This window comes from Acomys russatus, chromosome 8, assembly GCF_903995435.1.
Source record: "Acomys russatus chromosome 8, mAcoRus1.1, whole genome shotgun sequence".
NCBI lineage: Eukaryota > Metazoa > Chordata > Mammalia > Rodentia > Muridae > Acomys > Acomys russatus.
Genome location: NC_067144.1, coordinates 18,289,858 through 18,315,160, shown reverse-complemented (window position 1 = coordinate 18,315,160; position 25,303 = coordinate 18,289,858). Strand labels below are relative to the sequence as shown.

The following is a 25,303-nucleotide window of genomic DNA, read 5'->3' as shown; positions in this document are numbered from 1 at the left end:
TCTGATAGGCAGTGGTGGTGAGCCCACCCACCACCTCACTCTGCCTCGTCCTGCCATTTTGATTGGTGCATTTCTTGGTATAACAGGAAGTCATGTTCATGGCATACTCTACGCATGAGAAAGCGGGCAGAAGTGGAGAACACGGGTAAAAATGAAACTACAGGGCCTCGTAAACCCAAGGATATTCTGGGCAACAAAGTCTCTGTTAAAGTGAGTAAGGTGTTCCAGAACTGGGTTCCTCTCATCCACCCTGTCCCCTGAAGCATTCTCACAGGCAGTTTGGGTGGGTGGGGACTGACTACTTACTTATCCACCACCCAGTATGGGGACCAAAGGGGGCATAGTTTAGCAGGATTTTTGCATGCAAGATCAATTTGGGTTTTGTTTGTTTGTTTTTTTTCTTCCGGCACCTTCAATTCAAGTAAGTACCTCTCTTTTCCTTTTCTTTTATGAGCAAGCAGATGTTTTACAGCAAAATTATCTGCAGCCTTCTTTTCTTAGAAATGCTTGGTTCATATTAAACTTCTCAAAGATACCCACTCAGTAGCCTAGGTTGGGGAACACATTCAGGTTAAAGGGGTACCCTCCAAACCCCTGATCTCGTGAAGGCGGAGGTTTGGCACTTAATGTCCATTGCGCCCTTAATAGAGTTGTATTTCTTTTCCCCAGAGTTCACACATCACCTTTAAGCATTTGCCTTCCGTTCTGCTGGGCCTGGGAACAATAGGGAGGCTGGTTTTTTAAATTAGCAGTTTCTTTGAACTCACTAGCCATGAGCTTGGCAGACCCTGATTTCTCCCATCTAGAGACAATGTGGGTCTGATCTGCCTCGTTAGGTGACCCTTCTGAAAGGCTTTGCCTCGAGGGACAATGGAAATCACACACTGATTATCTCTTCTTGGTCCTGTCGCCTTCCCAAAAAAAGAGCAACCAAAAAACTAACTCAAGATCCCTTTTGGGGAAAAGAAAGCCCAGGTGGACAGTTTAATTCCAGCACTCAGGCTTCATTCACTTCCATTGCTCTTCCCCGGTGTGACAGGCAGGTGTCCACAGTCCCTCCGCAAAAAAAGCATGCTGCTGCCATGGCAACCGGTTGTTTCTTCGCCCACTTTGCCACGCCCATGCTTCTCTGACAGTCTCCTCCCTCTAGCCAGACTACTGTGTTCTAACTGTGTTCTCTTTCTCCCCCCTTCTTCATGCTGCCAACCAAGGAGACGAACAGTTCCGAGGAGTCAGAGTGTGATGATCTTGACCCTAATACTAGTATGGAGGTAGAAGCAGCTATGTTGTCCTATTTCCTACCATGATTGCCTTTTCCAGCATATTCTGTGACAGTGACCTTGCTAGAGGCCAAGATGGACATGCTTCTGTAATGTCAGGGCGTCTGGTGGGTGGGGGGGGTGTCCCATCCAAACTACAGCGACACAAAACAAAAACTGAGTTCACCTCTATCTGATCAGGAAACTCTGCGTTGGTATCTTCTTAAAAACAAAACCTTGTGCTTTTCTCTCAAATGCTTGCTTAATATTTCCTTCCTTGGAAGATTTGGCTCTATGTAGAAAATACGCAGCTTTATTCTTTGAAACCTTGAATACTCTTTTTCGTAGAAAACAGCTGCAATTGGCAGTTGGGTCACAGCTGAAGAAGAGACTCCTGGTGGTTTGGGTTTGGTTTGGTTTGTTTTTTCTCCTTATAGTTTTCTCTGCTCTCTTTTCTCTTCTCCTGTACCCCTTTCTCTTCATCTTGGTCTTCTGGGCTCTAGTTCTTCAGTGCTCAGTGGTTTCTCTGGGTGACCTGGCTCATAGTTACTATGGGCAGCTGGATAAAATCAAAGCAAGAGCCAGGTACAGTGCTGCACACCCATAATTCCAGCACTTGGGAGGCAGAGGCAGAGGATCTCTGTGCATTCGAGGCCAGCCTGGTCTATAAAGTGAGTCCAGGACAGTCAAGGCTACACAAAGAAACCCTGTCTTGAGAGGAAAAAAAAAATTAAAAAACGAAGGAGGGAAAGAACAAAGCAAGAGAGGATTAACTCAGGCATTAATGCCCTTTGCCTACCCCTGGGCCTAGGGCCAGTGGCTGTGGCTACCATGTGAACAGGACTGCCTTATAGCCTCTCTCCCAGAACATGGTGGGCCTTTCCCACACTTCAGGTTTGCATGAGTATGGGAGTTGAAATAGCATCCTGCCATTTTATCCTTCTTTTTTTTTCTGAGACAGGGTTTTTGTGTGTATAGCCTTGACTATCTGGACTCAGTTTGTAGATTAGGCTGGCCTCGAACTCACAGAAAGCACCTTGCCATCTTGACCATCCATTGCCAAGTCTATAATGATAGAAGCATGGTCACTACATGGTTTCCACACAAACCCTGGAGAATCAGAGCAAGCATGAGCTAGCTTGCCTTGATGTTTAGACTTTCAGGGAAGATTGAAATGTCTTTCTCCAAATCTGTGTCCCATCCCTAGCAATCGATTTCAAAATACAGATTTCCTCTAATGCAAAATAATTTCTCTCATTTTAAATGTATTTTGACTATTCCATGCATATATAGAATGTATTTTTTTATTACATCTACTCCCACCGTTGCTCTTACATCCCCCTCCCAAGCCCCTTTCTTTCCAACAAGTCACCTTCCTTCTTTCATGGTTTTTGTTTTATTCTTAAATACCCACTGAGTTTAATTAGGGTTCCTCTCAGGAACACAGGCAATTTACCAGTGACTGAAGAATAAAAGAGCAATCCCCAGCCCCACCTCAGTATTGACAATAGCTCCTCAGCTAGGGGTGGGGCCTTATGTGCCCCTCCCCTCTTCCTGATGTAATCTTGTCAGGCCCAGTCTTGTGTAGATAACCACAGCTGTGAGTTCATGGATGCAAAGGCCATATCGAGTCCCCAGCATCCACCAGGGTCCTCCGTCCGAATCCTCCAGATCTTATGTTCTCTCTGTCCCCTCTTCTAGGATGTTCCCAGTGCCTTGGGGTAGGGGTACAGGACAGGGACACAATACATGTGCTATACATGCTTTGGGGTAGGGGTACAGGACAGGGACACAATACATGTGCTATACATTCTCAATTAGGACTGAGCACTTCGTGGACACTTATTCCCAGCACTTCAGTCATTTGTGGACCTATGTATTAACCACTGCCCACTGCAAACGAGAAGCTTACCTATCGGGCATTGGTGGTGCACACCAATAGGCAAGTCAGTCTCTGTGAGTTCAAGGCCAGCCTGGTCTATAGAGCCAGTTCCAAGGCAGGCAGGGACACACACACACACACACACACACACACACACACACACACACACACACACACACACACACACACACCTCAGGAAAAAAAGCAGAAGCTTCTCTGGCCAAGGTTGAAAGATGCACTGATCTCTGGCTGCAAATATAAATATTTAGAAGACAGTTTGACAACATGTCCATTTAGCATAACAGTGATAGGCTCTCCCTAAACCCTTCCTTGTGTGTAGCCATAACCTAGATACTTATTATTGTTGTTGTTGCTACTATTACTTGGCGTAATCTCTAAGAAGTCCACCACCATATTACGAAAGAAACTAAAAAACCCATGGGTAGCCATGTGGCCTAAGAAGAGATAAGGCAGCTGTGGAAGAAGCCAACTGCATTGAACTGAGCCAGAGGCTAGTACTTGAAAATGGGACCTCTGCCCCAATAGAACAGTCCCCTATGGCTCCGGGTTCTGCCACAGAGCCAAGTCTGGCAGGTGTGGGTCAGCAGAGCGCTGGCCCTGCTGTGGCAGGAAGTGGTGATGGCATTCACAGCCTAGCTGTATCTTAGAGATGTGGAAGGCGATTCTTGACCCTGCTTTCCTTGCATCCCATAGGACAGGCACCTGCATGCCTTGGTCCCACACCTGTCAACGCATAGGCACAGGTGGCACTTCACCACCATGCCTAGGTGTTACTGGCATTTGCTGAAGTAGTCAGCTGCAAGTAGAGGAAGGCCAGACAGGAGAGGAGCCAGGCATCTGTGTTCGGAGGCCACTAGGGACTTTGTCTAGCTCTGGCAGGGTAGGGAGAGAAGAGTGACAGTCCCACACTGTGAAAGAAGAGGCGAATACAGAGGGATGTGCAAACTGTCATCCACTGAGAATGCTAAGTGGGCTAGGCAGCTGCTGCAGTCAATACTTAAATAAGAAGCACATGCATTCGCTCATTCAAGAGCAAACACACACACACACACACACACACACACACACACACACACACACACACACACACCCCTCTTAGCCCTGCATGCAAGTAAACCCATTTTTAAGATTCTTACTATTCAAAGCTGGGCAGCCTCTTTGTGAACTGAGAGCCCCCACCCGCCCCACCCCCACCCACAGGAGGTGCTACTGGCTACCCAAGCAAAGACGTCAGGAAGTTCTTGATGGCGGAATAAAGCCCCAAAGCTACACGAACAGGAAGCTTTTAAGTACAATAACTGAGGCTCAAAGCTTCCTGTAGGCAGAAAGTTCAGTTAACCCAAACCATCCAGGGGGAAGGTGGTTGGAAGCTGTGAATACACCAGTTGCTCCAGGGTGCCCAACGCAGTTGCCCCACGGCCATTTGGCATTTCATGCTGACTTGTCCAGATGTCCACGAGCTCTTCTGAATGTGTCATCACTCTGATGGTAGCTGTCATCTCCGATGCTGGCTTAGTCACTTCAAATACAAAGAGCAAATAAGATCTCGAACCTCAGGCTGCCAAATATGGAAGATATGAACAATGAAAATTTATTGCAACAAAGACGGTAGAAGAAAATGGCTGGTCGTGCGTGCGTGCGTGCGTGCGTGCATGCGTTCGTGCTGAGGACCAATTCAAATCCAGATGGGCTGTGGCTCCTCCCACAGGCCTCTTGCTGCTAAGCTGATAGTTTGGAGCCTGTTCCCAAAGCTTTCCCAGGCCCAACCTCACCCTTGTCTTCTGGAAGTGTATTCTGTGAGCTGAACAGCAACCCCCTCTGGTCCTATACTCAGCCTCTGTCCCCGGGACCCTGAAACCTGGCACTGTGCACCCATGTGCTTGCTCCACACCTGGACTTCAAATGTCAGAGTCCTGCCCTGCTGACCGATCACCCTTGACCTGATGGCAGGGTGTTCATCCTGGGCACACTGTAAAACAGACTCATATGCCTCCAGAAGAATGACGTCACCAAAGCAGCTTTTTCTACCGTCTCTCAATTGGAGACTGTGCTCCTTTAAGGGACAGTTTCCTGAGGTCTACACCGGATGCGTCCTATCTGGACATACATTTGCCTTGCCACATAGGCAAGACATAGGTTGTCCTTGAAAACAGCTTAAGAGGAAAGTAAAGCACACAGGCTCCTCTTCCTCCCCCCCCCCCCCCCCTCTCTCTCACGCGCACTCCCAGCTCTGCAGGCAGGCCATACAACCAGCCACAGCAAGGCTGGCACAAGGTCCCTGCATCCCCTCTCAGCCTGGCCATCTCCATCTGTCACCATACCACATGGGGAACTGTTTTTAAAATGAATGCCTGCAGTTAATCTTTCCCGTGCACCCTTGTGCGCCGGGGAGGGGGGGCAGGGGGCAGAGTGAATGGGGACATTATGTGTGAAAGAAATTTACATGCAAAAAAAAAATCCAAATGAGGATAAAAATGAAACACTTGGGTCTGTTGGGAACAGCTCTTCTAGGCCTAGAGCCACGTGGCTGCCTGCCAGATTCTTCAGTCCCATGACCCCCCCCCCCCCCATGCTCACAAGCAACACTCCAGGCTAGAGCTGGGACCTGGGGCCTGAGATCCCCAGGCCCTGCATCTGCCCCCCAGCCAGGGCCTGTCTCTAAGAAATCCACATCCTTTCTGACCTGGGCTAGATTTCCTTCAGAGCTCACAGATGCTGCTAGGAGGCTCCCACATCCACACCACCTCTGAAAAACCGGGGAGCTCCTTCCTGGCTTTTCACAGCTCCTCAGCCCCACACTACCACCTTTCTGAATCACTCAATGAGGCTGAAAAGTTTGAACCAATTTCCAGAGTTGGGTCTTTATCTCCAAAAAAATCAGAATTCTCAGCCACCCGGCTCTTATGTCAAACCTAATTAATTACGTGCACTTTAACTTCTTGAATAAAGCTTCATAGCCCTCTTAGCAGAGGTTAGTCCATCTGAGTGAGAAAGTCCCCCTCACCCCTGCAGACTGTGACCCTCTTTCACCTGCCAACTGCCAGCTACTTAGCATAGGGAGCTGATAAGGACAGCATGGCGGAGAAGGGCTCAGAAGGTGCCATGGCAAGACACTTGAAAAGAGGAAGCTAACTGGGAAGGATATTTCTGATCAGGGTGAGAATAACATTTTCAGCAGAGCCTTGGGAGCCTGGGCTTTCATGTATTCTTTTTACCACTTTACAATGGACATAGCACAAATAAGCATCCTTACTATTGGAGGAATGAGGTCCAGTCCCCATGTTGTGAGGTCATCGCTGCCCATCATTTCTGGATCTCTGCCATAATCTCAAACATGCTGCATGCTCTCATCTCTTCCCATCTCCCCGGCTTTTCTACTTTTTTTGTTGTTTGTTTGGTTTTTGTTTTTGTATTTTAAAGACAGGCTTTCTCTGTGTAGCCTTGGCTGTCCTGGACTTGCTTTGTAGACCAGGCTGGCCTCGAACTCACAGCAACCTGCCTGCCTCTGCCTCCCAAGTGCTGGGACTAAAGGCATGTGCCACCACACCCGGCTCTTTTACTTTTTGAAATGGAATTGAAGTTAAAAAAAAAAATCATAACCTGGGGCTGGAAAGATGCCCCATAGGTAAAGAGTACTTGTTGCTCTTTACCCAGAAGACCTGAGTTTGGGTCCCAGAAGCCACATGGTGACTCACAACGATCCATAACCCCAGTTCCAGGGGATCAGATGCCCTCTTCTGACCTCTGTGGGCACCAGGCATGCATGTGGCACGCACGTACACACAACTATGCAGGCAAACACGTGCACACAATTATTTCAGCTGTAACTTTCAATTCAGTCAGTAAAACGCTTGCCATGCAAGCACAAGGATCTGAGTTTTAATCGCCAGCATCCACGTAAAAAGTTAGGCATGGTGGCATCCGCCAGGGATCCCAGAGCCCAGGCAACCAACAAGAAGATCCATGGGTTTGCTGGCCAGCCAGCTGAGCTCAATCAGTGGGCTCCCAGTCCCGTGAGAGACCCTGTCTCAGAAACCAGATGGAGAAGAATTGAGGAAGACGCTGAGAGTTGACCGCTGGCCTCCACACACACGTGCACACGTGCGTGCTCATGACCATGTATACACACATGCACTGATTTAAAAAGGGAAGAAGAGAAGAAAAGAAAACTAGAAGGTGCCCTTTGCAGCAGTCCTTGCACCAGTCTCAAGGCTGAAATCAGATAGAAACAGGAGCCACAGAAAGGCAATGGGTCTAAACTGGAGTCAGAAAACCTGGACTTCTAGGTACTGGCAGCTGTGTGACCTTGGGCCAATTAGCTTTGCTGAACTCTGGGCTTCTCTGCAGGCAGCTTATACAGTCCCTAGTGTGCAGGCCTTTAGATGCTGACATGTAGTCCTTCAGACACCATGTAGACCTAAAGGACTTGGCTATGAACCGCATCTGACCATGACAGAACAAACTGAAAGTGACCACACTCAGTTCTGGGAACAGTGAGTGCTGGCATTTTTTTTTTTTTTTTTTTTTTTTTTTTTCTTCCCAAAACACAATTCCGGGTCCCAGATGCCCCAGTCTCAAAGAGCCATCCTGTCGCTCCCACCTCAGACACTGGTATCCTTGTCCCAGATTCAGGATTTCAAAATAACTTCACCAAGGACCGGGTGCGATAGCACACACCTGTAATCCCAGCAATCAGGGAGGCAGAGGCAGGTGGACCTCTGTGAGTTCGAGGACAGCCTGGTCTACAAAGTGACAGCCAAGGCTACACAGAGAAACCCTGTCTTGAAAAACAAAACAAACAAAACAACCTGGCCACACAGATGAACCATCCACACCCCAGTCAGGCGCCTGACCTCCTGACACAGCCAGTATGTTTCCACTGAAGGCTGTTTTTGTATTTTAGTAACAGAATTAATGAAAAGAACCCTTTAAAGAAAAAGAAAGTAAAGCATCACATTCCTCCTGTTTTGACAAAACATTTGCTTTGTAATGAATCTGATGGATTTGGCAACCAGACACTCTCTTGCTGCCCAGATTTGTTCTGAGTCCCTATAAGGATGGATGGATGCTCTGCCACTGAAGAGGGACCTCAGCTGAAGCAAGGGAGGGCACAGTTGCTTACCTAGGCTAGCTTTGTTACTGACCAAGTTCCCAAGAAGAACTATTGTGAAGGGAAGGATTGCTCTGCCTCACCGCTTCCAGGGTTTCCGTCATTGCTCCTTCAACCCTGATGCTCTGGGATGGAGGTGATGCTGAAGCTGGTGGTGGCAGCAGTATGGGGGATAGGAAGCTGGTCACTCATGGTGGCCAGGAAGAAAGGAAATGGAGAGCGACCCTGCTAGAGGGCTGTCTCCTTTTCTCCATCTGTCACCCGGAGCTGTGGGATGGTGCCACCCACAGTCACAGCAGGTATACACACACACACACACACACACACACACACACACACACACACACACACACATGCCCTAATTAATCATCTCCGGAAGTGCCCTCACAGACACGGCTAGAGTTATAACATACAAATCTCCTAGGCATGTCTCAATCCAAGTTGACAACAAGCATTAAGCCTCACCTCTTAGCTGGGCGTGGTGGTGCACACATTTTGGTCCAGTCCCAGCACTCCAGAGGCAGATGCAGGAGGATCTCTGTGAGTTTGAGGCCAGCCTGGTCTAAATTGAGTTCCAGAACAGCCAGGGCTCCGTGTACAGAGAAACCATGTCTTGAAAAAAATAAATAAACAAAACAAAACAATCACCTCTGTTAGAAAAAGCAAGTTTAGAGAGGTTAAAGTCACACAGCCGATACAAAAGCAGGTCTTGCTGGTGACCTTTGTCCTCAACTCCACCTGTGCCAAGCAGGAAGTCTGAATGCAGAAGCTCAGGTCCTTTCCTGTTGCACATCAGCTTGTAGGAGGATTTCTTCAACAATTTTTACAATCCCTTGACTACTGGGGTGACGGCTGGTCTTCGGGCACACCCTTCCTCAGTGAGTGACTCAGGAGCCCAGCCATTGCAGCCACAAAAGTAAGTCAAATTGGAAATGTCTCAACTGGCGGCTTGGGCCAGCATCATTCGCTGTACCCTTAGTCATGTGTGTCCTGAGGCATGTCACCCTAGTCTGAGGGCCTGGCCCACTTCATTATGTTGCACACTTATGAGCGTGCAAGTGCCACACTGACCTAGGAGTACCCTGAGAGTGTACCCACCACTCCCATTTACCTCTGCACACAAACATTCCTACACTATCAAAGCTCACCAGCAAAGCTCAGTGTGCATTCCTCACTGTGCATCGCTCAGTGACTCATAACACAAATCACAGGAAAAAACAAAAATGAAATCAAGACCAAGTTCTCCAATCAAAAACATAATTAAAAAAAAAAAGATTTGGAGGGAGCTGGAAAGCTAAATACTAGAGTTTGAACAACTCCAGCTCCAGGGGATCTAATGCCTCTGGCCTTCTTAGGCCCCTGTATTTACATGCATTACACACACACACACACACACAAACACACACACACACACACACCACCACCACCACCACCACCACCACCACCACCACCACCACACACACTTTTTAAAAATGATTTGAAGCCAGGTCATGGTGAATGCCTTTAATCCCAGCACTCGAGAGGCAGAGGCAGGTGGATCTTTGTGAGTTTGAGGCCAGCCTGCTCTACAGAGTGAGTCCAGGACAATCTAGGTTACACAGAGAAACCCTGCCTCAAAAAATAAAATTAAAGGGGCTGGAGAGATGGCTCAGTGGTTAAGAGCACTGTCTGTTCTTCCAAAGGTCCTGAGTTCAATTCCCAGCAACCACATGGTGGCTCATAATCATCTGTAATGTGATATGGTGCCCTCTTCTGGCTTGCAGGAGTACATGCAAGCATACATAATAAATAAATAAGTCTTTTAAAAAATTAAATTAAATTAAAAAATAAATAGATAAGCCAGGCAGTGGTAGTACACGCCTTTAATCTCAGCACTCGGGAGGCAGAGGCAGGTGGATCTCAAAAACCCAAAATAAAATAATAATAATAATAATAATAATAATAATAATAATAATAATAATAATAATAATAATAATAATAGATAAATGACTAAATAAATAAAAATTTAAAAAATAAAAACAAAACAAAAAAGAAAAGAAATTGGGAAACTATTTGCCATAGTCAGATTGAAATAACAAATAGCTCAACCTTTACATCAGAAGTCATACGCAACCTCAGGACCACACACACAGGAAAGGTTTTAGACATTTTGTGTTTTGTTTTATTTTGTTTTGTTTTGTTTTATGCTGTGATTAGAACCCAAGACCTCAGGCACACTAGGCAAGTGCTCTACCACTGTGCCAACACCTCAGCCCAGAAAATACTGTCTTTTTACGATTTGCTCGTTTCCTAAGTATTACCTAGCATAGCTTCCCTTCCCTGCACCCAGATTTACATGAAGCAAACACAGAAGCAGCTGGGTTGGAGGTGCAGAGTGCAGGGTTTTGTTTCCCTGTGGGCAGCTCTGAGATGGCTGGGAGCACTCAGTGTGAGTTTCTTTTGCCATCTTCATCCCACTAGCATCCTTCATCTGCAGTTTGGGCTGTGTGATTGGGTGATAAGGGGTTTAGAAAAAATGAGGTCAGGTCATTTTCAGTTGACAAGCGGTTTTCCAGACATTATTTTACCCTCTTCCTGGGAGTCTGACTCTTGCGTGTATACTGGCAAGAAAAAAAAAAAAGGCTCCAGCTCCCTTCAAACTCAGTTTGTTATACAATACTGGTTTATTTTACCTGCAACGTTCCCCCTGAACTCGCTGCTATCCCATTTTGAAGAAAAATCTAGAAGGAAAGACCTAAGTTACTGTAGCCATTCCTTTGTAAGGTAAACCCTGTTACCTGCTGCCCTCTGCTGTTCAAATAAAACCTGATTCCCTGCCCCCCAGTTCATCCCTGCCCCCACCCCTGACTTTACATAGCTCCCGTGCTCACTCTTGTGTGTGTGTGTGTGTGTGTGTGTGTGTGTGTGTGTGTGTGTGTGTGTGACCCAAATACACACATTCTAGTTGTCCATGGTTTCCCATCCATCACTTTATGTTGATTGCTCACCTGTTTGGGGGAAGATTGAATTTCAAGAAATACCTGAGACTTGCTTGGCGGTGGTGGCGCACACTTTTAATCCCGGCTCTCAGGGAGGCAGAGGCAGGTGGATCGGTGTGAGTTCGAGGCCAGCTTGGTCTACAAAGAGAGTCCAGGACAGCCAAGGCTACACAGAGAAACCCTGACTCGAAAACCAAACCAAACCAAACCAAACCAAAAAAAAAAGCGAAGAACCTCAGGTCCATGCAGGCATCAACAACAGTTAGTAGACAGAACAGCCAGGAGACCCAAAGCCTTGTCTAGTAATTGAGTGACCTCAATTAACCTGACTCAACAACTTTTTGACCTGTTCTACCAAAGGGGCTATTTTTAACACCGTGACTGGTGTTCCTGATGGTATGTAAAACACATAAGGGTTACCATCTACTGAGGGTGCGTATGCAATATGGATAAAATGCAGATAAAATGCTATGATGCAGCTCATGACCAGAGGCCCCAAGGTACCAGCCTCTGAAAGAGCGTTGAAGAAGATCGCCATTGGCTGAATCACAGACTTGGACTGACCAATGGGAGATTCCGAAGGAAGTCACATGTCCAGTTTATAGAAATGAACCGCACAACAGTTTCTTGGGAACAGTTTCTTGTGCTCTTATCTTACCTCCCCTAAGTTACAATCCCACCACTAAAAATTGTCAATGGTTTGACAAATACAGAACACCACACGCCAAATTTTGTGCTACATTTGGAGGCAAGAACAATGAAGAAGACAGCACCGTCTTTGTCCTCGTGGGTCTGGGCACCATAGAGATCCGTAGACAAACACAATCCCAAGTAGACCACAGTCAGAGAGCAGTGGCATGGCCATTTCCTGTCCGTTCTTATTTACTGCAAGTAGAATGAGGAAAAGCCTCCTCTATGGATGAGATCCACAGCTGCAGCTAGCAGAAGCGCCCCGGTGCAGATCTTGCCCAGGTTCTTAGTTCTTGCTGGAACGTTTATAGAGGACTGTAAAGAGATGGGACAGAGGCAGCCCGGCCGAGCAGGCGAGCCTTTGATATCTATGAAGAAGTGGAGCACTTTCCCCAAGCACCCCCCACTGCACTCTGCACTGTGATGGACAAAACACTGAGCTATATCAGGGACACCCATAGCCAGCTGTCTGCCACCGTAGGACTTCTCTACACTTCCCCGTCTCGTTTAGGAGATGAGGATCAGTAATGCTGCCTCCATGTTCCTCCGGGGCTCTGGAGAATCCAAGGAAGATATTCCTGAGGAGTGTATACCAATTAAATAATGCTGCCCAGATCAGTGATGTCACTACCATGGTCGGCAACACCTGTTCTCCTCCCTGGGCCAGCCAAAGAGCAAAGAAACGAAGATGGGTGGCTTCCCAGGTCGTTCCACGTGAAGAGCCTACAGTTGAGCCAGGCGGTGGTGGCACACGCCTTTAATCTCAGCACTCGGAAGGCAGAGGCAGGCAGATCGCTGTGAGTTCGAGGCCAGCCTAGTCTACAAAGTGAGTCCAGGACAACCAAGGATACACAGAGAGACCCTGTCTTGGAAAACAAAAAAACAAAACAAAAAAAGAACCTACAGTTGAACCACTCCCCGGCATTCCCACTAAAATTCACACCATCACATCATTTCTTTCTTTCTTTCTTTCTTTTTTCCAGGCAGAGTTTCTCTGTGTAGCTTTGGCTGTCCTGGACTCACTTTGAAAACTAGGCTAGACTTGAACTCACAGTGATCCACCTGCCTCTGCCTCCTGAGTGCTGGGATTAAAGGCATATGCCACCACGCCAGCTTGCAACAGTCATTTCTTAAGCAGAGTATGTATTCAGTGGCATACATGATACAGTTAGGGCTCTGTGGTGAGAAAGAGGAATAAGAAAATTCTCTGTGCAGCCATCTGGGGTGTGTTCTCGTAGGCTTTTGAAGCCTCACTTCAATTTTTCCTACTAGGACCTGAGAATGTAGCTCAGCAGTGGGGTGCTTGCCAAGCACGCAAACGGCCTGGGTTCAAGTGTATGCGAAATATATTAGCCCACCACTTGTTCCGTTCTCTGTGAGACTCCTGACAGGGACGCCATATCCTTCTCTCTTGGGGGTCACCATCATGGTAGGAAGTACCGGCCACCAAACAGAGTCTGTTGGGCAGCATTCTCAGTTCTTTCTCCCCTAGAGTCCTGATCCGGTAGGGGGATGGGACAGAGCAGAATCCAAAGCACTGTTGTCTATTAAGGGCTGGTCCTTACCATCCACCAAATTCAGAACGCAAATGTCACTGAAATTCCATCTTCCCCACCGTAGTGATGCCTTTGGGTTACAGTGCACCTGCCTACCTTGTTCGTTCCTATACAGCCGATTTACCAAGGGCAGGCCCGACGAATCTTTACCAACATCCAGACAACCCTTCCATGTTAGCATTATAACCCCCAATTTACAGATGGAACTGATTCCCAGGCTGTTTGAGAGTGAGCCAAGGCCAGGTGGTGGCAGCACACGCCTTTAATCCCAGCACTCGGGAGGCAGAGGCAGGTGGATCCCTGTGAGTTCGAGGCCAGCCTGACCTACAAAGCAAGTCCAGGACAGCCAAGGCTACACAGAGAAACCCTGTCTCAGAAAGAAAAAAAAAAAAGTGGTAGCCAAGCCTAGAGAGAGCGTCTGAGCCAGGACCTCATTGTTACAGGCCCTGCCTGCTCCCAGCGTCCACCCCCCTTTCACCTCGTGCTGCTAGAACTCTCAGAGGCTGTGCACTGCATTGTTTTAAAATCACTCTTCCAACATTGCATTCCTTCTGTTTGCAAACAAGGTCTATTCGCATATTAGACATTAACCCAGAACTAATTATTTTACATATCTTTTGAGATATCCTGTTTTGAGATCCTGTGTATGAACCTAAAATCCAAGGGAGAAATGAGCTGAATCAAGCATTTATTCACCACCATGTACCAAATCCCCATTGTGTAGCAGATCCTGGGGGATGGTCTTGAGGTACAGGGAAGCAAGTGCTTCCCGCCCTAAAGGGCATGAGGTCTGACCACACCTTTCTTTACAAAATACTATGATAGTGAAACGTGTTGACTGCAGAAGATTTTAAAGTCCATGTAAGAAAGAAAAGGAAAACTGAGTCATGGCTCATGCCTTTTATCCCAGCTCTCTGGAGGCAGAAGGCAGGTGGATCTCTGTAAGTTCGAGGCCAGTCTGGTCTACAAAGTGAGTCCAGGACAGCCAAGGCTACACATAGAGAAACCCTGCCTCAAAATAAAACAAAACGAAAAAAGAAGGAAAGAGAGATGGAAGGAAAAAAGAAAAAGATGAGGAAAAGTCACCTAAATGCTATATATTGTTTTATAAATACAGAGAGTAGAGTCCATGTGTTCATATGTCTGTGTCCACAAAACCACACACACACCAGCCAGTGTTTCTTGGATGGGAAGAAAAGCCTCCTGTAAGCCCAGGTCTGAGTAACCATGATCAATATCTGGAAATATTCGTAGTTTCTTTTCTGTGTCTGCCAAATAACTAGTCCAGACAGGGGTCACCTACCTAGCCTAAACCAGGCCGCAGATTAATGTGCGACCTCTTTGGCGCCCCCTGCTGGTGCAGTAGTTAATCCCCGAGGAAAGTTTTATTTCCCTCTACCACGGAACAAAATATTTTCACACAGAGAGATCTTAGGTGTGAGACTCAATAGCTTTTATTTACCACATCCTTCCACGTGCCACGCATCCACAAAAGCCTCCAGGACAGGAAGTGGGCAGGTTGGAGATCGGTTGCCTTGCACAGACCGGCTCATCCACCAGTGCCTCTTCGACCAGTGTGTCTGGTAATTCGTCTGAACGGGGCTTTAAAAATGGACTGGGGGGGGGGGGGGGGGGGGGGGCGGCACACACCGTTCATGCCAGCACTCGGGAGGAGAGGCAAGAGAGTCTTTGTGAGTTTGAGGCCAGCATGGTCCACAGAATGAGTTCCAGGACAGCCAGGGCTACACAGAGAAACCCTGTCTCAAGAAACAAAAACAAACAAACAAAAAAAGGAATGTCCCTCCTAATTCCCGGGACCAACAGATGAGTATAGCTTCTAATTCTCACCAGAGCTGCTGCTTTGTGAAGTGGACAGTTAAGACGGAGACCTGCAGCTGGCTAGAGTTCTGAGCATGGCTAACTGTTGAGTGCTCAACCCTAAATGAGAAGTCTGCATCACAGCCGCTCCGCAGAGGGAACACTGAAGAAAGGGACAGAAAGATTGTAAAAGCCAAAAGAGCCAATGGTTGAGGAAAATGACTATGAGAAAGTGTCTTCCGGCACATAGCGCCATTGCTTTTATAGCTTTACAACAGCAGTGGTCCCCTGCACAGGACAAAGCCAATCAAAAAGCTAGCATAGCTGGGCGTGGTGGCACACGCTTTTAATCCCAGCGCTCGGGAGGCAGAGGCAGGCAGATCGCTGTGAGTTCAAGGCCGGCCTAGTCTACAAAGCGAGTCTAGAACAGCCAAGGCTACACAGAGAAACTCTGTCTCAAAAAAAAACCAAACCAAAAAAAAAGCCAGCATAGGTAGGGGAGGGACTCACCACCCAGCTTTGGCAACTGAAGGCTGCTGGAGTAGGCAGTCCTCAGGAAAGTGGCTCCTGGTAGGCGGCCTGTGCTCCTGTGGATGGCCCTGCAAAGTGCCATGCACATGAACAGCACTGACTGGACTCAGTAGGCTGTGAAAGAGGACACCATGTTGGGAGGGGGGTGTGGCAAATAGTTCTGAAGGAAGCGGAGTGGGGTGATATGATCAGAATGCATTGTATATCTGTATACAGGTCTCAAAGAATGGATACTTTGTGTGTGTGTGTGTGTGTGTGTGTGTGTGTGTGTGTGTGTGTGTGTGTGTTTAAATGCCAGCCAGACATAATGGCACATGCCCAGAACCCCAAGTGTTCAGAAAGCTGAGACAGGAGAAGCCTTATTTCAAAGCCTGCTCTGTGCAATTTGGCAAGGCCTTACATTAAAATTTTAAATAAAGTTACAAAGGGTTCTAGGTCAGTGCACTTGCCTAACGTGCAAAGCTGTGCGTTCAATCCCTTCCCTCCCCTCCTCCTCCTCCTCCCCTCCCACCCCAGCACACACACACTCTCCCTTGCTGCAAATGCCTGCACACTACTTCACACCAAGCCAGGCAGGAGCTTTTGTCCTGAGGTCCAGGCATTGGCTAGACTTTCTGTTTTTAAGCTGCTTTGGTCAAGGAGAAGGAACCACTGACTTGAAGGAGCTCAGGGTGGCATTTTCAGACTAATGGAGCAGACTGCATAAGCTGGAGTTCCCCACACTGTTCCAGAATCAGCATTGCAAGGGTGCCTACAGCCTATGTTGTGAAAAATCTCTGCGAAGATGGGCAGTTTCTGTGCAATGGAGGAACCCCAGGGAGCAAATAGCCCCTTCCAGAGAACTCCTGCACACCACTCTATCTGAGAACACGCAGAAACTGTGTGTGTTCACCAGAGGGCAGAGACAGACACGGGGAGACAGTGAGATAGCGCCACCTAAGCTTTTCTTTCTGAAAGGCAAGTGGGTTTTCCGTGCCAATTGGAGGGAAAGAACCTTACATGATAAAGTAGTGGAGGTTAGGCACCTCAACAGGCAGCCTAGCACAAGGAAGGCCGTTAAGACTTTACGTTGTTATCTGAATAGGGACTAAGCCCTCCGTATTCAACACGCACTTGGCACACATAACTGTCCTGATCTCTGCGCTCGCAAAGCACACTAGGTGTTTTTGTCTTCTTCCACTTCACAGAGGAAGAAAATTAGTACCAATCAATGCTAAGTGGCAGGCATGCAGCCACATCGAACAGAGCAGGTGACACCTGGCTCTTGTTTCACTAAAGCTTTTTCACAAGCCAGATTTTATGAACTGGGCTTGCCTTTGCCTGGGGAGAGGTGGTACAACAGGGATGGGGGCAGGCCAGAGTGAACAGCCATTGAGAGAGGACCGCTTTCCCGGTTGGCGAGAGTGGCCAGATGTTGCGTGTACTGACTGCTGCTTTCTCCTCAGACCAGCCCTGGATTTGGAGAATCGTTTGGTGGGCTTGAATCCTTTGTCCCTTGAGTAGGACAAAGATCAGGTGTTTGTCCATCACCTGCAAAGGCCAGGGCCACAGAGGTGACACTAGGACCAGATAGATAGCTTGGATCTTCTGATCTTTTTCTTTAACCAGGAAACCATGGCTTAGTGTCAAATAGGGGAGGGAGGGGACCTTTGGAAGGACCCCCTGGGTAGGTTCATTGCAGTGACCCAGTTTCAGTGCTCTCATGTCTTTTGTTTCTGCCAGAATTTTGTGGGGGAAATTATAGTTATGGTATTGACAGAGGACAAGTCGAATGGGAGGGGTGTGGGGTTGAACACGGAGGAAGGGCAACGGAGAGGAAGGGAGAAAGGCGGCCACAACCACCAGCAAGCAATAAGCCTGCCCAGTAGCCATCTTAGACAGGAAGCAATTCTCTATCCTTTAGTGTTGAAAAGGGAATCTATGACTGGGACAGGGTGGGCTCCTGATGTCATCGCCCCAAACAGTCCTTGCTTTTGGTTCAATAAAGTCCATACAAGTTGTAAAGGTTCAAGCAATTTTCTGTTCTTTTTCTTTTTTTTCCTTCCAGATCTTAAATCCAAATTTCATCCAAGAAGGTGAGTTGTTAAAGGGGACAGAATTGGAAATGTGGGGACTGGCTAAATAAATTCTGTAATATTTAACTTTAAGGTAGGGACTTTAAGCAATGGTGGTTATGCATCTGTATTTATGGACAAGGAGAGACCATTAAAATAAACTACTAAGTGAAAGGAGAGCAGCTTGTGATAAATGTGAGGGGCTCTACTTTGATTAAATAAATAAATATGTTTGTATAAAGACCAAAGACTATAGCGAAATGTTCCCAAATGCCACCTCTGCATCATGTTGTCATGGAGCTCTTCCCTCTTTTGTTTTTGTTTCTAACTTTCCTATAAAACAGAGGAACACAGAGGTGGGCACAGTGGCGCACTCTTTTAATCCCAGCACCTAGCGGCAGAGGCAGGTGGATCTTTCTGGGTTTGGGGCCAGCTCGGTCTACAGATCAGACAATGTTAGGCCGAGGGCCATTTGAACCATGGTGCACCATCGTCTCTGGGCATGGGACGACCACGTCTAAAATGGCTGAAGTAAGTTTGTTGTCAGTGATGCGAGTGTGTATCACTTCAATTGCAGTGGCTCCAGAATTCCTTGTGCCCTTAGTAGATGTCACCTGCTTGCTTGGAGACACAGTGATACTGCAGTGCAAAGTCTGTGGGCGGCCGAAGCCCACCATCACCTGGAAGGGTCCAGACCAGAGCATCCTAGACACTGACAACAGTTCAGCCACATACATCATCTCCTCCTGGTAAGGGGATCACCCAGTGTCTGGGCCCACAGCACCCAGAGGCCGGATTCAGGGTGAAATTCTCTCTGGGTTACTAATCACCCCAAAAGAAGCTATCCTAGTGTTTATTCCCTATTACACACTTAGCCTTGGTTAGGAGAAAGACTGAGTTAAAAGGGTGGTTTGGGCTGGAGAGAATGGCTCAGCGGTTAAGAGCACTGGCTGCTCTTCCAGAGGTCCTGAGTTCAATTCCCAGCACCCACATGGCAGCTCACAACTGTCTTAACTCCAGTTCCAGAGAACCTGACACCCTCTCACGCAAGCAAAAAAACCCAATGCAAATCAAATAAATTCATCATTTAAAAAAAAAAAAAGTATGGGTAGTTTAACTCCACACACCAGAGTACCCTGTATGCCTCAACTGCCCACTCTGCTGCTGGCCCCTCAGCCGGAGCCTCTGGACTGTGCCAGCATGCATTGTGTGTGCTGCCCAGCACCAGGTGGGCACACCCAAGCCTAACAGGAACCATCTAGAAACACTCTGTGCTGGGCCTACAGAAAACAAGTAAAGCATTATCCTTTGAATCACAGGCCAAACCTGAACTATATTTATAAAATGCTTCTGTGGTCCTGCCGTATAGCCATCCTGTTAGCTGATCTGTCCAAGGATTCCCAGGGAGATCTGTCAGAAGCACTGAATGCGAACTGAGCACCCCGGGATGCTTCCTGCCCGGCAGGGTGCTTTGAGATAGCGATATGATTCATTCCTTACCTAAGAACTATTTTGTGAGAAGAGGGGGGGAAAGGCGCATTTCAGAATGTGCAATGGGACATCAAGCTACAAGGTGCTCCTACACTAAAAGCTGTTTGGTTGACTGCCTCCCAACCATTCTGCTAACTTGTTCCATCAACACCTCATGAATTCTAAGCATCACTGTGCCTTGCTGCTTATAACAGACAAGCAGTACTGAGCTCTAACGGCTTGGCAGTCATTTACAGAAATGCCTAGAATCTAGCACCGTTCACTGATTTGCTTAAGTTTTGTGTGTGTGTGTGTGTGTGTGTCTGTGTCTGTGTGTTTTGCGGGGGGGGGGGGGGGGCGTCTTCCTTGGTGTTTCCAGAAGAAATGCCTGGTCAGGCCATAAAACCTCATGGGCCTGAGCAGCACAGAGTGAGAATCACTGTTTGGCAAAGGTCATGGAGATCTCAGAATGCGTCATATCCCAGGGATGGCGTCTTTCTATTGCTGTAAAGAGACACCACAATCAAGGTAATGTATAGAAGAAAGCATTTCAGTTGGAGCTTATGGTTCCAGAGGGTTAGAGTCCATGACCCTCAAGGCAGGGAGCACAGCAGCAGGCAGGCAGACATGGATGGCTCTGGAGCAGTAGCTGAGAGCTCACATCTGATCCACAAACAGGAGGCAAAAGGAGATGGAGATTGAGCCTGGCATGAGCTTTTGCAGCCCATCCCCAGTGGCACACTTTTTTCCAACAAGGCCACACTTCCTAATCCTTTCCAAGCAGTTCCACCAACTGGGGACCAATCATTCAAATACACAAGCCTATGAGAGTTGTCCTCATCCAAACCACCACAAAGGGAGTGGGCCTGACCTCCCTATAATTTAACCCTTTCAGAGCAGTTCCTTCTGCGAGATGTTTCTGAACCCTGTTCTGAAGCAAAGGAGAAAGTTATCATGTAGGCACAGGAATTTACCCTTTTTTAGTTCAGTGTGTGTGTGTGTGTGTGTGTGTGTGTGTGTGTGTATGCATGTCTGTGTATGTGTGCATATATGAGAAGATGTGAGCATACCAAGGCCAGAGGTCCACTTCAAGTGTCTTCATCTACTTGTTCCCCACCTATTCTTTTAAGGCAACGTCTCTCATGAAACTTGGCGCATACTGCGCCAGCTAGACAGTCTGGCTGGACAGAAAGCCTCTGGAGCTGCCTGCTCCCCAACCCACCCGGTTCTGGGGTCACAGGAACATGGCCAGCCCGACTTGTCACTAACTGAGATTTTCATGCTTGTCACATCAAGCACTTTAACTGCGTCATCTCCCCAGACACCCACTTGATGATTTTAAGGGTCTAACATGTAATATTTGAAACACTAAAACGTTTTCATTATTGAATCTGTTTTAGCATTTTTTTTTTACTGACTCAAAGAGACTGAAGCTATTTCAACCCATGCTTACTTGTGTAATATACTCCTAATTACATTGCAAACCAGATTATGGGATTTTATTTATTTCTAATTCATATCTCGTTCCATCTGTATCCTATTCTTATTTAAACACATTTGGGCAGTGAGAATAGTCAGAAAATACTTCCCCACATAAGGAAAGGGATGTAAGGTGCTCACCAGAGCTGTAGAAGTAGGTGAGCTGGAGGCATGCACTCAGCTCTGCACACCACGAACCAAGCCGATGGCATTTTACTCACCCCCACAACTGGCTGGGAGTCTGAAGGAGGTCCATTTAATGTTCTAGTGATTCTGGGGAAATCACCCTCAAGATCTGCAACCTGATGCCCCAAGACAGCGGGATTTATACCTGCATAGCAACAAATGACCACGGAAGTGCATCCACGTCTGCCACAGTTAAGGTGCAAGGTATGCTGTGATCTCTCTCCCTCCCTCCTTCCCTCCCTCCCTTCCTCCATCCATCCATCCCTTTTCTCTCTCTAGTTTTTCAAGACTGTGTACCCTTGGCTGTCCTGGACCCACTCTGTAGACTAGGCTGGCCTTGAACTCACAGAGATCTGCCTGCCTCTACCTCCCTGAGTGCTGAGATGACAGGGCACCCAGTTCACATATCTCTTTTATCATCTCTTTCTATTAAACAATCATTCCAAATTCCTCCCTCCCCACTGCCCCGGCTGCCGCTGTTCTCCCTTCCCTATTTCTGCCTCAAAGGCTTTTCATTGATCATTTTGAGTGAACATGACCAGGATTCCCTGAGACTCAGGGAAGATGGGAGAGATCCATCCCTGCTAAGAGCTCCTACCCAAGCATGGAGCACAGTACCTGATCCACCTCCCGCCCCCGCACCCCCCCACCCCCGTGTGCGTGGTGTTTAATTGAGGGAGGTTGTCCTCAAGCAGCTAGTTCCATCTCCTAGGCCTCCCTTGGGCCTGGAGAAGGTTGTGCTGTTTGCACAAGGTTATGGGCCAGATTTGAGGCCGGTTTGCTCTATTTCGCGTTTGGCGCGCTGCTGCGGTGGTATGCTTCTCCGAGTTCTGAGAAGCCGCCCCGCCCTGCTGTCTGTCTCCGCAGGTGTTCCGGCAGCCCCCAACCGCCCCATCGCGCAGGAAAGGAGCTGCACCTCTGTCATCCTCCGCTGGCTGCCCCCAGCCAGCACTGGGAACTGCACTATTTCGGGGTACACGGTGGAGTACCGGGAGGAAGGTGTGTTGCTCTGCTATTCCGTATTTACTTCCTCTCAGGAGGCCTTCAGGGTCGCGAACCCAAGGCTTCTTTATACACCCTCCCGTTCACTGGAATCAGCCTGGCTACTGCACCCTGGGAGTTTAGCACGGAAGCAGCAGCTGCACGTGGTTCCCAAATGGAAACCTCCCTGGTGCCATCCTGGTCCAGCCACTGGGTGGCAGTGTGTCTTCATTGTATAGTCCAGTTTACCCAGCTCCATCACAGAGATGGGACAATTGAGTCCATTTTTACAGATAAGGAGGCTAAAGAGTAAAGAAACGTTAGACTGTAGTTAATAAGGGGCAAGCCCCCACTAGACCCAGCTCTGTGGCTGGCTAGTCTGTGGTTTTTCTCCCAGAACAGAAATCATGGTAGATGATCAAAGCTCTATCCCTCCCCCTCTATATAAAATCTATAGCATGTGTACACACGTATATCTTTCATTGTGCACTAAGAAAGAGAGAGACACATAGAGGGGGGAGGGAGGGAGGGAGGGAGGAAAAGTAAGTTTAAACCAGGTGTGGTGGTGCACACTTTTAATCCTAACACTTGGGAGGCATTGGCAAGAGAATCTCTGTGAGTTCAAAGCCATCCTGATCTACATAGGTCAGCTAGAGCTAGTTACATAGTGAGACTAACAACAACAACAACAATAATACTTTTTAAGATTTATTTATTATGTGTACAGTATTTTTGCTTGCATGTACACCTGCAGGCCAGAAGAGGGCACCAGATCTCCTTACAGATGGTTGTGAGCCACCGTGTGGTTGCTGGGAATTGAACTCAGGTCCTTTGAAAGACGAAGCAGTGCTTTTAACCTCTGAGCCATCTCTCCAGCCCCCAATAATAGTGTTTTAAAAGGCGCTTCCAGGTAGCTATACTTGTGACACAGCTCCGAACCACATCACGAGGTGGATCACTGTGAGTTCCAGGCCAGCCTGGTCTACAAGACAGCCAAGGCTACACAGAGAAACCCTGTCTCAAAAAACTTTAAAAAAAAAAAAAATTACCCAATTCAGCTGAAAGCCCCTGCTTGCCCTCCAACACCAAGACCTTTTGTTTCACTTTGCTTTCCATGACTATCGCTATCTTAATTCTTCTTTCTTCTCTTAATTAAGCAGGAGCTGTGCAGTTATAAAAAACGATTTATTTCAGCCCTTTTCTAAAGCTGCCTGCAGCAGGGTGTGCAGGGCCACCACGAGTGTGACTGCTTAACCCGGGGACCTGTTTCATTATTTCCTTCTCTTCACCTTGCGCATCTGGGAAGGGCTAGAGCCTACAGGGCAACTTCTTGCACAGCCACCATTGAATCTGTTACTTAGGAAATTGGGCAGAAATCCCCCACAGCCACCCTAGAGACTTTCAGAGCCTGGGCAGTGAGGGAACTGATCCTGTGTGTTTTCTTATCTCTGTTTGCTGAAGGCCTTTGAAACAATGTTTCTTTGACACTGTCTCTCTCTGTCTCCTTGGAACTGCACACTAGGTTCCCAGGTCTGGCAGCAGTCAGTAGCTTCGACCTTGGACACTTACCTCGTCATTGAAGACCTTAGTCCTGGGTGTCCTTATCAGTTCAGGGTCAGCGCCAGCAACCCCTGGGGAATCAGCCTTCCTAGTGAGCCCTCGGAGTTCGTGCACCTTCCAGAGTATGGTGAGTCCCAGCAGACCCAGCACAGCTAGCCAGCAGCAGCAAGGCAGTGGGCCACTGTCACAAAATCACTGGGGGCTCTGACCCGGCATGGAGAGGTGTCTTGGTGACTCATGACAGCTTCCGTCAGGCCACCTTTGAGAGATCAGATGAAGTGTCTCTAGGACACATCTTGGAGCCAGCATTAGGTCTACCACCCTTGCTGACCCTGGGTCTTTTGGGGTTCCTCAGGGGAACCTGGAGGGACAAAGCAGGAGACCTGTGTCACAGGGTGCTTTCTGGCTCTGGCCCTCCCCTGAGACCTCTTGTGGGGTTCAAAGCCTGTTTTCCCCTGGGTACCTCTGGCAGACATCTCTTTCCCACTATATCAGAGACTCCTGTGTGCAACAACTTAGATAAAACACAGAGAAAAGCAACCTGCTTGAAGGACTTCATTGCCAGATGCAATGTTGAAACTTGCCACACCCTTCCAGATTTCTTTTTCAACATGGATCTCCATAAAATAGAGACTGGCTGCGTCACGCATGTAACTAACTAGAAGTGACTATTTTACCACTGTGGTTCTTGTTTTGCCAACCTTGCTTGGTGACCCACCTTGACTGCCCATCTTGGTCCCGTAGACATTTTAAAAGGAGAAACTTGCTGATCTGAAGAAATATCCCACTGGTGACACTTTGGGCAGTGCACAGAAGTGGCAGGTGTATACTGAGGGCAGGATAGGAAAGGGAGGGCGTTCCGCCGGACTTATGAAGCAGCAGACTTGTATCTGTGGGTTAAAGGAAATCTGGGGTCCCCAGAGTGCCTTCAGCTTCACCCTGTAGTCCCAGGTCGTGACCAGCCCAGTCATTTGCTTGCCGGTGCCCTTGACTTGTTCTCACAGCCCTATGACTCTGGGAAACCTTAGCCCTGGGTCCACACGTCCTCAGAATACACTGTGGGCACGTCACCAGCTCGTGCTGGTGAGAGCCGAGGTGACTGAGCAGTGTGGGGTCAGAAGAGCTGAGTCGCCGATGTGGTCCCTTTCTTTCCACGCCACTAACTCAGTGTGGCTCGGGATGGCCACCACTTTCATTTTTTGTTACTTCTGAAACCTCATCCCCAGCAGACAGCACAAATACAGGTGGCTGTATGTGCTTGTGTGTGTGATGAGAGTGAGCACATCATACAAGGCCAAGCTCAATCATCAAAGCACCCACAAGAACCAGTCGTGAGTGAGGTTCCACAGGTCCATATAGAGCAGGCCCTCTCAGCCTGTGGATCTTGACCAACGGCTCCGCCCCCCGCCCCCGCCAAAGGGGGTCGCATGTCAGATATTTACATTACGATGCATAACAGTAGCAAAGTTACAGCTATGAAGTAGCAATGAACATAATTTCATGGTTGGGGGTCACCACAACATGAGGAACTGTATTAAAGGCCGCAGCATTAGGAAGGTGGAGAGCAGCTGAGGACAGTGATGGCAGGCAGAGAAGTCTCTAGAATGCCTTCCTCACACTGCTTCCCTTTTTCTTCAGAATGAACTTCAGCTTGTCCATTCTCTCTGCAGCCTCCCATGGCCTTCATTTTCGCTGACTTTTCTAGTCCGTCAAAGTGTTCTTCTTTCC

The 25,303-nt window shown here is 48.0% G+C and overlaps 1 protein-coding gene across 5 annotated transcripts in view; it reads left to right on the top strand.

Moving 5' to 3' along the window:
- Kalrn (kalirin RhoGEF kinase) overlaps positions 1 to 25,303 on the top strand; it is a 609,660-nt gene that overhangs the window by 577,894 nt on the left and 6,463 nt on the right. For all 5 annotated transcript variants that reach the window (XM_051149847.1, XM_051149846.1, XM_051149844.1 and 2 more), the window contains 7 exons: positions 87 to 210; positions 1,212 to 1,271; positions 17,893 to 17,920; positions 18,477 to 18,648; positions 21,117 to 21,238; positions 21,902 to 22,033; positions 23,538 to 23,702. In XM_051149847.1, coding sequence (XP_051005804.1) covers positions 87 to 210; positions 1,212 to 1,271; positions 17,893 to 17,920; positions 18,477 to 18,648; positions 21,117 to 21,238; positions 21,902 to 22,033; positions 23,538 to 23,702 — 803 coding nt within the window. The remainder of the gene's footprint in view (positions 1 to 86; positions 211 to 1,211; positions 1,272 to 17,892; positions 17,921 to 18,476; positions 18,649 to 21,116; positions 21,239 to 21,901; positions 22,034 to 23,537; positions 23,703 to 25,303) is intronic.